Source organism: Chelonoidis abingdonii, chromosome 10 (genome assembly GCF_003597395.2).
Source record: "Chelonoidis abingdonii isolate Lonesome George chromosome 10, CheloAbing_2.0, whole genome shotgun sequence".
In the NCBI taxonomy this organism is placed as follows: domain Eukaryota; kingdom Metazoa; phylum Chordata; order Testudines; family Testudinidae; genus Chelonoidis; species Chelonoidis abingdonii.
In genome coordinates this window covers 48,708,586-48,725,432 of record NC_133778.1, presented here as the reverse complement: position 1 = coordinate 48,725,432, position 16,847 = coordinate 48,708,586, and the positions used below count along the sequence as shown (strand labels likewise).

The following is a 16,847-nucleotide window of genomic DNA, read 5'->3' as shown; positions in this document are numbered from 1 at the left end:
ATATTGGAGAATGGAAGGATAGAAAAAAGCAACAGAGAAAAGTAAGAGTATTAAAAGTAAAAGCAGTTTATTTCATGAACTGTACATAATATGGAAACATATGCGTCCACATGCTTGTGTATATATCTTCCACTACCTTGCCTTACTTTAATAGACAGCCTCACATTTAGACTAATTTATTAACAACATAAAACACATCTAATCAATATAACATACTGGATTTTCTTAACATAATCAGTATTTTCATGTACTTGAGTGGTCTAAAATTCAGGTGAAAAATTAGTAAAAACTGGTAGCTATTTTAAAACCCAGAAATTATTTTGCTAAAAATCAGTAAAAATTGAAAATGAAAGGTCTATTAATTATCTACCTTCAACAGGTCCAGTTCTGGGGTAGGCAAGCCAGGCGGTTGCCCCTGGGCACCAACTTCCAGGGGATGCCATGCTGCTCACTTTTTTTTATGTTGTTCTCCACTGCTGATTGATTGAATAGCCATTTTTGCTCCTGGGATGAGCCAGCTGTTTGTGTGTTTGCTTGCTTGGCAGCTGAGGAAGTAGGAGTGGGGCTCTGAGAACAGCCTCCACCCTGGCCAACAAAAAGCTTACCACCACTTCTTACCTTCGGATCCCTCCTCAAAACTCTCCTTTGCCCAAAAAACTTGACAGGGGTTTGGCTGCTGGTGTGAAATGCCTATCATGTTGACCATTATTGCCTCTTTGTCTCGTGTACTCCCCCATTTATCTGTATCCATTTGTTGACTCTTGTCTGATAACTAGATTCCAAGATCCTTGGGGCAGCAACTATCTTTTTGTTCTGTGTTTGCACAATGCCTAGTACATTGGGATCCTGGTCCATGACAAAGGCTCCTAGATGCTACAGTAATACAAATAATTAACAATAATAAAGTTTTACTTTCTCAGTTAAATTATTGACTATATTTTAATCTACCCTTATATCAATATAGATGTTTTCAGATTAGGACACCAGGCTAAGACTTAGGAGACTAGAGTTCAATTCCCTACCCCACCATAGAATTCCTGTGAGATCTTGGGCTAGGCATTTAGCCTCTCCGGGGCTCAATTTCTCATCTGTAAAAACTGAGATAATAATACTTCCCCACCTTGAGGGGTGTTGGTATTCTGAGGATAACAGCATCAAGAGACTGTGAAGCATTTTGAGATCTACTGATGAATAAGAGCTAGCTATTATTATAATTTAGTTAATTATCCCAGTAAAACAAGTAATGCCAAGGGTACCGATACTCTGGACAATAGCAGAGCTCTAGGACAGTATTACAATATTACAGCAGTGGGCCTCAACCCTTCCCACACTGTAACCCTATATTACAATGGAAAAAATTTTCAGAAACCCCTCTTCTAGGGGTAAGGGGAGGTCAGGTTCACAAATCACCCTACACCTGTTTGGAGATTTCTTGGAGGCCTGAATCCTCAGGCCAAAAAGCCATAATATAGAAACAATAATATTACTGAATATTGATAAGCTCTCTGAGCACCTGCTCCTGGGGGAGACTACTGCAAAGTTGCTGATGCTCAACATGTACCCCCAAAACAATGTAAACCTACGGGTGATACCAACCTGAGATCTTACAAGGTTCCAGGGTAAACAAACTTTGACTCTTTCTTGCTTAAAGACAGAGCCACAGAGTGATTAATTATTGCACCTGAGAGTATTTTCTTTAGTTTAAGCCCCAAATTTAAAGTGTACTTTCAAAAGAATTCTCAAGCTAATTATTAAATGAAGTATTTTGTAGTTTTTTTTACAATGCTTTATTCAAAACAATGTTTTGTTTGAATGTAAAATATTCCCCTGCACTGTCACACCAACATAAACTGTATTCTACACCAACCTTCTACACCAACCTCTTCCAATGCCAAACAGGTACACCACACAAATAGCACTTCCTCTCCTACTCCCTAAACATACCCCACAGTACCACACTCCCCAATCCCTCATACCTGTACCCCACAAATCTCTTCCTCTCATACCCCCAATCCTTTCCCCCTACACCAGTCTGTCTCCTGCCCCTACCCCTTCCCCCATAACACACAGACCCATTCCTCTCTTATCCCCACTGTACTCATCCCTACACCACACAGCCCCTTCTTCTCATACCCCCACTGTACTCACCCCTACACCGCAAAGCCCCTTCCTCTCATATCCCCACTGTACCTATCCAGCCCTACACCGCACAGCCCCTTCCTCTCATACCCCCACTGTACCTATCCAGTCCCTACACCGCACAGCCCCTTCCTCTGCTGCCCCCCACTGTACCCATCCACCCCCTACACCGCACAGCCCCTTGCTCTCATACCCCCACTGTACCCATCCAGCCCCTAAACCACACACAAGGCCGGTGAAAGGATATTTTGCACCCTAGGCAAAACTTCCACCTTGCGCCCTCCTCCTCCCCTCCGGAGCATTGCTGCTTATAAATTTTTAAAATGGATACAGTGGAGTCACATCTTACGCGGGGGTTAGGTTCTGAGGTCAGCGTGAAAGAGGAAAATCGCGTACAGTGAAAATTACCATAAACTACAGTACACACAGTATACATACTATACACTGTCTACACTAGAACAGGGGTCCTCAACCTATGGCATGTGTGCCAAAGGAGGAAAGCGAGCTGATTTTTTTTTTTTAAATGGCAGGCTGTGGGTCCCAGACACTGAGCCTGCTGCCGGCCTGGGGTTCCGTTCACTCAGCTGCCAGCCAGGGTCCCAGCCGGCGACTCCACTCAGCCTCCTGCCGTTCACCCACGCTGGCAGGAAGCTGAGTAGGGCCAGTGGCTGAGACCCTGGCTGGCAAGGGACTGGGAGCCAGAACCCCAGATCGTCAGCGGGCTGAGCAGGACTGGCAGCCAGGACCCCAGACCGGCAGTGGTTTGAGGTGCTCAGCCTGCTGCCGGTCTGGGGTTCCGTCCACTGGCTCCTGCCAGCCGGGGTCCCAGACGCCAGCCCCACTCAGCCTGCTCAGCCCGCTGCCAGCCAGAGTCCCAGCCACCAGATCCATTCAGCCTCCTGGTGGCCTGGGTAAACGGAACCCCAGGCCAGCAGGAGGCTGAGCGGGGCCGGTGGCCAGGACCTCGACTGGCAACGGACTGAGTGTGGCCGGCAGCTGGGACCTCAGCCCGCTGCCAGCCTGGGTCCCAGCCACAGGCTCCACTCAGCCTCCTGCCGGCCTGGGTGAACAGAACCCCAGGGCGGCGGATGGAAACAGGGTTTAACGGAACCCCAGACCATTCATCGAGGCCGGCAGGAGGCTGAGCAGAGCTGGCTGGGACCCCAACAGGCTGAGCAGGGCTAGCAGCTGGGACCCCGGCTGGTAGGAACCAGCCCACTGCTGGCCCTGCTCAGCCATTTCCAGCTGAGTGAACAGAACCCTAGGTTGGCAGCAGGCTCAGCGGAAGCTGGGACTCACAGCCTGCCATTAAAACAAAAAATCTGCTTGCGTGCCACCTTTGGCATGCATGCCTTAGGTTGAGGACCCCTGTTCTAGTGTATACTGTACTTTATGGTAATTTTCACTATACAAGATTTTCCTCTTATGCAGTGACTTTAGAACCTAACCCCCATGTAAGATGTGACTCCACTGTAGTGTGAAAAAAAATGTTGGGCATCGTTTTTTGGCACCCCCAAATCTTGGAACCCTAGGCGGTCTCATACCCCCACTGTACCCATCCAGCCCCTACACCGCACAGCCCCTTCCTCTACTGCCCCCCACTGTACCCATCCACCCCTACACCGCACAGCTCCTTCCTCTGCTGCCCCCCACTGTACCCGTCCAGCCCCTACACCGCACAGCCCCTTCCTCTGCTGGCCCCCACTGTACCCATCCAGCCCCTACACCGCACAGCCCTTTCCTCTGCTGGCCCCCACTGTACCCATCCAGCCCCTACACCGCGCAGCCCCTTCCTCTCATACCCCCACTGTACCCATCCAGCCCCTTCACCGCACAGTCCCTTTCTCTGCTGCCCCCCACTGTACCCATCCAGCCCCTACACCGCACAGCCCTTTCCTCTGCTGGCCCCCACTGTACCCATCCAGCCCCTACACCGCACAGCCCTTTCCTCTGCTGGCCCCCACTGTACCCATCCAGCCCCTACACCGCGCAGCCCCTTCCTCTCATACCCCCACTGTACCCATCCCGCCCCTACACCGCACAGCCCCTTCCTCTGCTGCCCCCCCAACACAACACCCGCACCCTCACACATCCTCCCTGCTCTCGCGCCGCTGCTCTGCGCTGCCCTGCCCCGCCCCCTGCCCCGCCTCCATAAAAGCGAGCGCCGCGCGCCTGCTCGTAGCTGGGATTCGCCGCTGCAGGCTCGGGACTGGCCGCCGGCTGTCCACACTTACGCACCCCTGCCATGGCGAAGGAAGCGTCAACTCCGCCGTCCCCCCTGAAAGGCGGGCGCCCTCCGGCAGGTAGGCGCCCCTGCTTAGCAGAGAAGCTGCTTGGTTTCCTCTAGTGGCTGCTCCGCGCGGTTGTGGTAGAGTTAGAGGGGACGGGGACACACAAACGCGCGCGCCTGATTGTGTAATATGCTCCGTGGGGAGGGGTCTCTCACACTCTACCTACCTGCCTCATTGTGTAATGCGTTCCCGTAGTCTCCTGTGAGAGCCCCTCCCCGTCGTGCAGGGTGGGGGGCCGCGAGGGGTGAGACTCCAGCACCCCTCCCTCCTTTTAGTCTTTGCGCAGACCTGACTGACGTTCAAACTCTGCCTGGCCGGGCAATTCTGCCTGCCCTAAGGAGCCCCTCGGCAGAATCTGGCCCCGTGACGAGCTCTGAGGGGCTGGTTCCTTTGGGCCGCTACTGCAGCTCCTCAGAGGGAGAGGGGTGAAATCCAGCCAGTGTGAGCACCAGTTATCGCTGAACTCTGTCGTGATCCCCACTCGCACCTGGAAAGAGCCCAAGCTCCCACTTCCTCCGCACCATGTGTTCAGGCGAGTTTGCTGCTATCCTGGGGTTTCTCCTGATGATGATAACGACTGGATTCGACTTCTACAGTTCTTTCTATTTAAGAATCCCAAAGTGCATTACAAGTCGTAGTGGACTTCCTCCTGTGAGGATATAAGGAAATATTTTGGCCAATTTTTACTAGGGAGTTCAGCAGATGTATTTGAAAGTGACTGGGTTATTTTGGGTCCCTGTTTCGAAAAGCAGGTTGTGGTGTGGGCATCCAAAACTAGCAGCTGTTTTTAAAAACTTGGGTGTCAGAACTGCATACCAAGTATCAAGCAGAGCTGGGAATAGCCTCAATCCTGAGTCCCTGACTCTGGTGTGTTATCAAGAGCTTTCATCCCTTTTGAGTCCTGGTCCGCTGGTTTGCGTTTTCCTTAAGAGAATAACTAAGCTTTTAAAAATAAAAAAGGCGAAGAACAATTCACATTGATGAAGGGAGTGTGTAGAGAGGCTGAAAGGTGTACCTGTGTCTTAGAATTTCCAAATTTGACAATGTCCGTTCAAGGAATTACAGCCACTTTCTGGATTACTTTACAAAATTATAACCCAGATTTTACAGCGCCAGAGCTCTCACTAAAGTCCATGGGCATGTGTCTGAGCTACATCTACAGAATTGGGCCCTTAACATTTTATCAACACCCCTCTCTAGCTGTAGTAGCCTCTTCTACTGCCATTATTGCATTTTAGGCGTGGATCCTGCAGTCTAGTCTGGACAAGTGGATACCTGTACCTATGCAGCACCTCAGTGATTTCAGTGGAGCCCATTGCACGGATAAGAATCCATCTGTGACATTCAGGTTTCAGGATTGCAGTATTGGATTGGAAACTTGCTGTAACAGGCAACGCATTCCACTCCTTGTTTGAAGGGTATTGTACTTTTATAGCTGCGGTATAAATTTTGAGTAATGGTTGTCTGTAGATGAAAGCTGTTTCTTTTCTCACTTATCTCCTCCTCTTTATCAGGTGAAATCACATGTCGGTGTTTGGGACTTCATAATCAGTTCCATAGTCCTGAATTGAAACAAACACCGGATTGTGGCAATTCTGAGAGAGGAGAAGGGTGATAATCTTACTCAGGAATGTGCTATAAAGGAGTAACAAAAAAATGTGATTGGTGCATTTAAATAACTATGATTTTAAGTCATCTTTGTCATCATATAACAGCAAACAAATAAGTACTCTGAGATGTTATGTTAGATGGTGCCTTTGTTCACGTAACCGGAAGATCATTAATGTGGTACTATAACTGCTCCTTTCAAGCAGTTATGATTTGTTGTAATAATAGTTGGCATTTATTTGGTGCTTTAAATATTCAGAGTTGTACAAACATTAACTAATCCCTATGTACACTAATTGTGCGAAGACCTACTGTACTTCAGAAAAGTTCATTCTGATTACTATTTTATAGCTGCCCCACGTGCACTAATTTGACATACTAAAAATTCTGCAGTTTTTGGTGAAATATAAAGTTATGTTCAAGAGCTTCTTTTCTAAATACACTAAGATTTCCCTCTCCTAATTAGTGAGGTTAATGCACTTTAAACACTAATAATTTACTAAACTTCATTTTTAAAATGCAAAATAATTTTAGTCTTTAAACGTATTCATTCTGAATGGTACCTATTTTTAGCCTTGCAACTTAAAAAATTGTACACAAGCAGATTTTTTTTATTATTTTTTAAATGCCCTGGTGCCTTCAGGTCCCTCCATGTATTCCTTTAGCCTCTTCTTTCATGCAGTGGGCAGCTTTGTACGATATGTACATGCTTCTGCATATATATATATATATATATATATATATATATATATATTTGGAGCCTTACCTCTCACTATTAAAACTTAAATGAAAATTATGTATCCTACTGTCAAAATATTTACAAGTGCTTATTGTATATTTCTAGAAATGGGTGCAAGCCACATAATTTAGATCTAGGTTCAGATCTGATTTTGGACACCTCCAGTAATTTGGGTGTCTACTGAACAGGGGTAGGACCCATTATTAAAAGGCACTAAATGCCACCTTCTAATTAAGGGTTCAGCTCACTATAGCCCTAATCTTGAAATCTGAATCTATGATTTGGAAATTCCGGTACAAAAACTCAGGGCATTTTGGTCCTAGGGTTCCAATTAAAGTCCTGATTTAGTCTAACTTAGACTAAACATCAGATGTATTCGAAAGATGTCTGCTCTCACTAAGGACTAAGTCTGGAGCAAATTGAATTTTAACTATAAACTATATTATCAGTTAGAGGGGAAAAAAATTATCTGAAATCTCTTAATGTCAAAACCTCTTCTCTCCTCAAAACTGCTAAAGTTGTGAGACTCTCAGATCTCTTCCCACAAAGTTCACCTTTTGGCTAAGAATGATCATAAGAGACTTCAGCTTAAAAGGCAACTTAAAAAAAAAAGTTCCAAATGCCTCCTCAGTTAGAACTATAGCTGTTGTTCCTGCAACGCTATAGACAGAGCAAAAGACCTCAAGCTGCATTTTCAGTAGGTAACGTTCAGTTTTCACAAAAACAGAATAGCTGTTAAGGAAACTTACAAAAAATAAAGCAAATGATGAGCAACCACATACAGGAACTCCTCCATTAGTCGTCCCGGTTAATGTTTCGATGTTAAGTTGCTGATCAGTTAGGGAACATGCTCATTTAAAGTTGTGAAATGCTCCCTTCTAGCATTGTTTGGCAACCACCTGTTTTGTCCACTGTTTGTGGGAAGAGCAGCCTGTTGCAACTAGCTGGTGGGTGGTTGGAACCAGGGTGGACCAGCAGCGCCCCTATCAGCTCCCCACTCCCCTAAGTTCCCTTTGCAGCAGCTGTGTCTTCCCTCATTGCCATGTGCTGCTCCTACCCTCTGCTTGCTGTATGGGGGGGAGGGAGGAAAAGGGGGGGATAATGTCAGGGTGTCTCCCCGTACCCCCGCTCCTGCACCCTGCTTACCCCATCTTCCATAGAGCAGGGCAGGGCCACCCAGGAGACTCAGGGGGCCTGGGGCAAAGTAGGGGAGCAGACATAAAAAAGGTGCCACCTGCTGCAGTGCTTGTACTCACCGGGCGGTGTTTTGAGTCTTTGGTGGCAGCGGGTCCTTCACTTGCTCCGCGTCTTCAGCAGCACTTTGGCCACTGGCCCTTCAGTGTTGCCAAAGACCCGGAGAGAGTGAAGGGCCTGCTGCCGAAGTGCCGCCGAAGACTCGGACCACCGCCAGGTGAGTAAAAAATTAAAAAGGCACCTCTAGCCAGGGAAGGGATTCTCGGCTAGGGCTCATGGGGCCTGAGGCAAATTGCCCCACTTGCCCCCACCTCTGGGTGGCCCTGGAGCAGGGGGGGACACACAATGGAGGGAGGGAGCTTCTGGGCAGTAGCTTCTGTCTCAGGTCTCAGCAACCTGATTTAATTAACAAGGCAGTGTACTTAAGCTTGGGGTCAGCTACTTAAAGGGGAAATACACACCCTGTGCCTGAGAGAGAAAAAAAAAATGTGCATCTCTGTCTGCCCTCCCTCCTTTCCCACTGCCTTGTAGAGTGTTATGAGAGTTAACCTTTGAGGGCTCAGTCAATTGCTAGTTCATTTAGTAGTAAGGCATTCCCTGGGAAATATCCCACCTTCTGACTTCTCCACTTCAGCCAAGCTTCACAATCATCATCACTGTGTTCCAGTATTAAATTGTTTGTTTAAAATGTATGTATGTAGCCTTTTGTCTGATGAAAATTTCCCTGGAATCTAACTCCCTCATTTACATTAATTCTTATGGGGAAATTGGATTCGCTTAACATCATTTTGCTTAAAGTTGCATTTTTCAGGAACATAACTACAATGTTAAGTGAGGAGTTCCTGTACCTAACACAGAATTCTGAGTGTTCTCAACTCCAATTAATTTTAATGGGAATTGAGGGAACTCTATACCTTACAGAATCAGGCCCTTAAACTTTAGATTCTCTTTATTAGTAGCTTGTCGATAATTGATTTCTTTATAGAGAAGATTTTCAAAGCCACAAAGGGGAGTTAGGATCCCAAAAGAATTTTGGTGGGAAGTGGGTATCCAATTGCCCTTTGTGGCTTTGAAAATCTCCTCCTCCATTTATAACATGTCTGGTAACAATCCGAAGCACACTTACAATAAAAACTATTGTTGAAGTTGCAATATTAAATCAATAATTTTCCCTCCATGCTGTAAAATAACTACCTATGTTTTTCCTATTTATGTTGTATACATTTGTTATCATAATACTTAATCCTATTAAGGCCAGGTGGACCAGTGATGAGCACAAGGATGACTCTTGGTGCTAGTCTGGAGGGGAAATGTGTATAAACTTGTATATAGCCCCTAAATATGCAACTTTAGTGGAAAATGGATGTCACATTCATTAGACATTCATTTCTGCAATAAACATAAATACATTTAGAGCTGGTCTTGATGAACATAATACTACACTTCTACCCCGATATAACACAACTCGATATAATACGAATTCGGATATAACACGGTAAAGCAGCACTTCGGGGGGGCTGCTCAGTCCGGCTGATCAAAGCAAGTTCAGTATAACGCAGTTTCACCTATAATGCAGTAAGATTTTTTTGGCTCCTGAGGACAGCGTTGTATCGGGGTAGAAGTATACTTATTTGGAATTCTGCAACCTGCTTGAAATACTTTTAATAACAATTTTCCTTTCCTGCTTATGCCATCCCCCCAAAACACTAGATCTGACAGAAACGCTTGTCTTGGCTGTTTAATCATAGGAACCTTGCCATAAGATGAAACAGCTAGATTAAATTAACCAAAAATCTGTTCAGCTTGTTCTTATTTACTTTGACAGTTATAAAATTTACAAATATTCTTGTACACAGGAAGAAGGTATTTGCTTTGACAAGTCATCTGAAATATCTTTACATGCCCCTTTAAAAAGTTGGATTTATCTGACATTGCTCAACACTTAAATTGTCATTGTTAGGTCATCTGTAGCTTAATTAGTACTAATTAGTTTTGTGATTGGCAGGCATTTTAATAAATTATAATTATAATTAAGCTTGAAAGAACAGTAGTGCATGATAAATATGCAGTTGATTCCTATCAGCATTATAACTTGTGTTATGCATACAGTTTTATTCTGGGGTATCTTGAGTAAATCGTGTAAACAACCTTCCTGCTATTACTTGTATGCTGTGTTGATAACTGATGTAGAAGGACTCAACTTTATTTATTTTTTTAAATTTATAAACAATTACATGTAAGATCTCTGGGAAGCAATGTATGAGGGCAGCCAAAGTTTAGAACCAGTATAGTTTCTATTCCTAAGGATACGACGTTTTAGATTGCAATAGCTTGAATTTACTCTGGTCATGCTGTAGTCCAAAAGTTTTTAAAAATAGTCTTAGGTGGTTCTCTGGGGCTCATTTTGGTTTTCAACTTTCACCCACACTGCAGAAGAACCACAACAGAGATTAACTCAAGAGTTATTTTGAACGCCTCTATCTTACAAATTTTTCTCGTATTACCAGTTTTCCTGAGTATATGTTGTGCAGGGTTTTTTTCCTGTTTTGTTTGATTTTGTTTTTTTAATCAACCTTATGATGAACAGTAGTGTAGCTGTTTAAGCTATTCACACAGTATAAATTGTTGTCTTCTAACAGTCAAATCTGGAGGTAGGAGAGTTTCCAAAAAGCAAGAAAATGGAGCTGTTGAGAAAAATTCCAAGAACCTTGGAAAAGAGAAGACAAGGTATTTCATCTGCAGTCATGCCTTGATGTTTAAGGGTAAAATTAACAGCAAGTTGCATCAGGTTTCCAGAAAGGATAAAGCTTTGTGGTTTTGAACAGTGCAATTAGTAAGCACTAAACTCTGCTGCAGTATACAAATGAAAGGCAGATTTGAAGGTAATCTGAAAAGAGAAATAATTGGCTTGTACCTTTTTTTGCTTCTTTATATTTTCCTTTTAAAAAGCTTTTGTTTATTTTAAATGATTAGAGGGCTGGAGAAAATCTTTCTCATTTGAAGGCAAAGACCTCAATCTCTTTAGTTTAACAAAAAGAAGGAAGAGGTGAGTTGATTATGATCCATAAGTACCTTGACAGGGAGAAAAATTGAGGTACTAAATAGCTTTTCAATCTAGAAAAGAAAAGCATAACAAGAGCCAATTTCTGGAAGTTGAAGCCAGATAAATTCAAATTAGAAATCAAGCACAATTGTTTTTAACCAGGAGTGTGGTCACTAGAACGAACTATTAAGAGAAATGGTGACTTCTCTATCTCTTGATGTCTTCAGATTAGTTAGAAATCATGGCTTACCCAAAAGACAAATTAAGCGTTAGTCAAACACAAGTTATTGGACTCAATATAAGCATAACTGGGATAAATTTAGTGGCTTGTGGTCCCTTCTGACTTTAGAATCTATAACTCTGTAAATCTATCTTTTTTTCAGTGTTTTTAATATTAGAAAATCTGGTCTGGTCTTACTTTCCCTGAAACATTGGGTGCATTGGGAGGTAATGGGGCTAAGGTGGCTTTAAGCACCCACCTGACCTTGGACTGTTCCAGGGGCTGGAGTGGCCCCCACTGTACTTTAGACAGCCCTGGGGGCCTATCTATGTTACAACAGCTTCCTGGGGCTGCTATATGGGCCACAGAGCTGTATGCTGTAGCCTTGTAGGGAGCCCATACAGCAAACGTGAAAAATCAGGATGGGGGTGGGGGGTAATTGGAGCTTATATAAGAAAATGACCCTAAAATCAGTCACCCTATAGCCCTGTCCCCAGAATCTCTTCCACCCTAGTCCTGTTCCTAGCATGCCTTGTAAGCCCAAGCTTAGTGTGGAGTTCTTGGAAGGCAATCTTACAAATGTCCTCTACTGTGACAGCACAGGAAGAATCAACCACAGCTGGGTACCACACTAAAGTGCAAGCCCAAGCCCACACAATCCCCTGGATAGTGAGGCCAGACTGCTGCCAGTGCAGTAACATCCACACTATTTTTAGCTTGCTAGCTCAAACTGAGGTAGTGTGAGTCTGCCCACCCATACTGGGACTCTCACCTTCCAACTGCAGTGTAGACATGCTCTAAGTCTCCGTGTAGACAGGCTCATAATGACTTGTCCAAGATCACATAGGAAGTCTGTGGCTGACCTGGCAATTAAACCCAAGTTTTGGCACTAAGTCTGATCTCTTCTAAACAGCTATAATTTGTTGGAAATCCTCTACATTACAGATTTTTTTACTTATTTATTTATTTTTCTCAAAGCTCAGAAACAAATGGCCACAGAAATCAGCACTGTACTTCCCTTGCTGGCTCTGAAGACATTGAACTAAAACACTATTCCTGGAACTAGGCTGAGGTGACAGCATTGATTCTGGCACACAAAACTAGTAAACAAAGACCTAATTATAAAATCCATTAGAAACTGGAAAGAAACAAATATTTACTGGAGTATATTTTATGCAGGGGATAGTAAACTTTATTTTCAAGATGTAATTATGTAAAAGCTACAAATGAGGTCTCTTTCTTTTGTTAAAAAAAAAAAAAATTTTTTAAGTAGCTGACTGTTTTGTAATGCATGCATGTTAACTTGTTTGGTAAACTTAAGTGTCATGATAAATGGAGCAAAGACTGTCCTTCATTCACAGAAAATAATCCAGTGATTTAGGGAAACAGGACAGTGTGGCTTGGAAGGTGGATAATGTCTTGGGGAGTCTTTACCCTCTAGATCACTGATTCAAATGTGGCTCAGGTTGGTGGTGGTGGTATAGATCACTTCCATCTGACACCTGTAAAGTGACCTATATGAAATGAGTTGATGTCCTGAGTCTAGCTCCTACTGGACTCATAACAGATGTCTCATCATAGTGGGCACTCTGGTTGGCAGCCTTAGCCAAGAGATTGAGGAGGCTTGGAGATGGGACTATTCATGCTAGAGGTGGCCTCTCCAGGTCAGGGTTTGGCACAGTTGTAGGGCAACAGCATCTGTGATATACATGTCCTGTTGAAAGGTGTCGGACATTTGAAATCTTCTTTTATGAGAAATACATTTGTGCAATTATCCTAAATCTTACCACTTGAAATCTATCCAGAGAATGAATTCTTTAAATATCTTTGGTAGGTCAAAGTTTAAAAGTTTAATGCCAGATAACTTAGGGGCCTACTAGTGCAACTTTGTACTGTGATTAGTCTCCTTGGAATTTGCAGTCACTGAGGGCATGGCTATGCTTGCAGATGTAGAGCGCTTTGAGTTAAAGCAGCCCTTTGCAGTGCTTTCCTTACTGCACTCTTCAGTCTGTCAACACTGACACTGCAAGCGCGCTGGCGTGGCCACATTTGCAGCGGCATTGGGAGCCGTGCATTATGGGCAGCTATCCCACAGAACACCTTTTCCCAGTCTGGAGCTGTAGCCTGTGGGGAAGGGGCGGGGGGTGCAGGGTATTCTGGGTCCTGTCCCAACATCCTGTGATGCATTGGTTCGTAAGCACAGGGTCAAAGGGGACTGATGGTTTCATGGCCATACTGTCCTCTGGGTTTCTGTTCCTTGGGGAGAGCCAACAGCTGCAGGGGGCCCCTATACTGAACACTGTCCCCACATCTTCCACAGGAGTTCGACCGTGGCACTCCAATAGGGGCACATCGAATATTATTCCACTCGCTGAGGTAGATTACCAGCAGCACTCTAGCTGCGGAGTCAGAGCACTCTACGTGCCTTGCCAGTGTGGACGCATCGTGAGATAGAGCATGCAGGGCTGCTTTAATGTGCTCTAACTCGCAAGTGTAGCCATGCCCTTAGGGTGCTAGGCCTGGTTCTTGGTTGGTATGTCTGTTTGTTGAAGTATTTTAAATTCACCATTGGGAAGTTCATTTGTTACTGCAGCTCAAGCCCCGCAAGCGTGAGCCAGCTGACCTGGGCCAGCCCTGGCCATGCCAGTCTTTTATTGCAGTGTAGACCTTGTGACTTCATGAAACATTTGCCAGCAATATACAAAGAAATTATTACTTATCCCCCAGAAGGCCTCTTTGATCAGTCACCATGGAAAAGTATTATCTTGTACTTGGTAACAGGAAACTAGAAACAAATTGAGAGGAAAACTATGTATCTGGCAATTGTAGAGAGATGATCTTAAACTCTTCCTTCCCCTCCCCCCTATATCATAGAGTTAAGTTATAGCTGAATCACAAAGACTATGTTGTTTATATCTTTATTTTTCTTCTCAAGGTTTCTTTTAAATCTGTTTCTGCGGAGACAAAAATCCTGAAAAATTCTTTTGCTTTGCAGCTCAATTGTTAGTGTTACAAAAATGCAAAATATGGGTGTCTTACTAGCTGATACACTGGAGAAAGTAAGTATATGTAGTGGAATAGGGCACACATGCCTGTTTTTAGTCTTATAAAGAGATGCTGATAAGGTGTTATAACAAAATTAATTTCCCTTAACTGCTGTAATCTGATGGATGTGGGGCTATGTCCTAGATTCAGCTAGCTATTTAAAAAATTATTCTACAAATCAATTGCTGAGATGTTTTTGTTTTTCTGTGGAGGCTGTGATATTTCTAAGATGTATTTTTGATCTCTCTTCTGTACTCCACTGACTGTTAAAGATCGGCATGTGTTTGTGTTCTATTGGATATAACAAGACATTGTATAGTTTTTAAAGGGCCATATTAATTTCAAATTTATTAAAAACTTGGGAAAAATAACAGACTGGCACTGGGAGTCAATGGCAGAGCTGGGAATAAAATCCAGATCTTCTGGATTCTAGTCCTGTGCCTTAACCACAAGATTAATTTAACTCAGATAAGTAGGCTACCCACACAAGCAAGGAGATCACTTCAATGAAGCAGCTGAGGAAAGTTCACAACATAAGGACAGGTGCCCATCAGCCCTGATAAGTTTCAAACAAAGCTACAGCAAAATAGACATCAGGAAGGCAAGACAGAGTCAGCAGAACAGCCACAGGTGATCCTTTTGGGCATCACACACAGCATACATCAGAAGTAGCCCCAGCACTGTCCAGTAGCCCATGCCACCATCATGGTTGGGACTAATGTGAGACTTTGGAGATTCCAGTGCTGTTTCCTGACCTCTGCCTTTGCAGATACTCCCATGGTACTGCAGTTCTCTGTCAGATTGCTATGAATGGGGCATCTGTCCTGTCAGTTTTGGTTGTAATCCACAGCAACATCCAGTGCATTTCATGGTGTCCGCTGTAGGACTCCACTTGCAGTTTAAATATTTGAGAGAACCTGTTTTACAAGCTGCTTCTTAACTTGCACTTCTCCTGCATATGATTTTAAAGATTCTGCCTATATTACACAAACATGATGTCATTACAGTCCTAAGCCTTAGACAATTCTGTTCTTAGTTTTGCCTAGTGGTTACTGAAGCCTCAGTTAAATACATTTTCAGCATATAAATATTGTATGTAACATTAACTCATTGGATCAAATCCCTGGTGTGTGACAAGCTCAGCAAAGTCACATCAAGAGATTAAATTAGCTCAGACTTTATTTCCTTTTCTTTAGAACTAGAAGTATACATGGCTTTCTTCTTTCTCCTCCCTTCTCCCCCATCTCCTAACTCCTCTGTTCTAATTTAGCATTCTTTCTACTCTCTCTGACCTCCCTGATTCTTCAAACATGCTGTTTTCTCTGAGATTGGGAAGAGGTTCTCAGATATCACAGTGGGCTACTGTTACTACTACTGGAACTTGGAAGGACTGAGAGTGACTTTAACAGCAGCTGGAATGCTAATTGGCTCTGCTTGGGACCCCTTGTAGTAGTAGTGGGGTCTGGGGGCGGGATGTCCTCATTTATTCACATGTTAACCAGGCTGAAGTAACTTTGACACTGGTATGTATGCAGTGTGTTGGTGACAACCAGGTGTGAGTCTTTCACTGCTAGTCAAATACATGGAGCTGCTATGTCTAAGATATATACTGTTCGTTTCAATGGCAGACACTGATTGGTCTGCTAAAATATAAAAGCTTTAAAAAAAAAATCTTTGTCAAGATGAAATTCAGCAGAGAAATAGCGCCAAAGTGTTTTTTTTCTGTTGTGACTTTTTTCTTTTAATCTTTCAGATCAGCCACAAATTTCCTGCAGCAGCACAGATGGCTCATCAAAAGCCACGACCAGCCCTGCAGAAGAGTATATGGCCCAAAAGAATTTACATTATCCAACAACCTCGGAAATGTTAAGATATAAAGCAAATAGTTATGTCTGCTTGACAGTGAGCTAGTCTAACCACAATCTACTATTAAATCCTATTTGCAAAAGGACAAAAACATTAGGAAATAGTTTGCTGGCTGAACTGTATTGTATTTTTCTTTCATTTCTGGCAATAAAACACTTTAAGTGTACTAATTTCTTGTTATATGGCTTCATCCACCTGACTTGATAGAATCTTCTATCTTTTCATAACACAGAAATCTGAGTTGGAAAAGGAATGGTTTTCTTTTATCTAGTCCATCCCCCACACTGGCAAAGGATTGTTCCCTGCATTGTAGGGCTAATTCATGTGTTGATAACAAGTCCTGTGTCAAGGATAATGGGTTGTGCTGCTCCAGGAGCAGACTCCGAGGCACAGTTCCCAGCCCCTATCTGGTGCCAGGGTGGGTAATGAAGAAGTAATTTGTCCCAGATGTAGGCTTGGTACAAATTACTTCCCCAGCACAGTTCTTCTCACTCCCAGCCCACCTGGAAGGGAGGGGAAGTAGTAGTCCTATAGAGGCTGCTTTTCTTTACCCCCGGCATTGCACCTCATAAGGTGGGTAGCCAGCACAGGAGAGTGAGCACCTTGTACCTCCTTACTTCCATGCATGAGAGTGTTGGGCCACAGTATGTCCCAATGTTCTTAGATGTCTGCTTCATGTTTTTGTAAAAGTCTTCTCATAGT

At 43.9% G+C, this 16,847-nt stretch overlaps 1 protein-coding gene across 2 annotated transcripts; it reads left to right on the top strand.

The window, feature by feature from the left end:
• The first annotated feature begins 4,327 nt into the window (after positions 1 to 4,327).
• DAPL1 (death associated protein like 1) lies at positions 4,328 to 16,311 on the top strand. 2 transcript variants are annotated; one of them, XM_032778675.1, is made up of 4 exons: positions 4,328 to 4,442; positions 10,611 to 10,698; positions 14,230 to 14,293; positions 16,033 to 16,311. In XM_032778675.1, the coding sequence occupies exons 1-4, from the start codon at positions 4,385 to 4,387 to the stop codon at positions 16,147 to 16,149; spliced, it is 327 nt and encodes a 108-aa protein (XP_032634566.1). In that variant the 5' UTR covers positions 4,328 to 4,384; the 3' UTR covers positions 16,150 to 16,311. The 2 variants fall into 2 exon arrangements, with proteins under 2 accessions (XP_032634566.1, XP_032634567.1); XM_032778676.1 differs by lacking the exon at positions 14,230 to 14,293.
• The last annotated feature ends 536 nt before the right edge of the window (positions 16,312 to 16,847 follow it).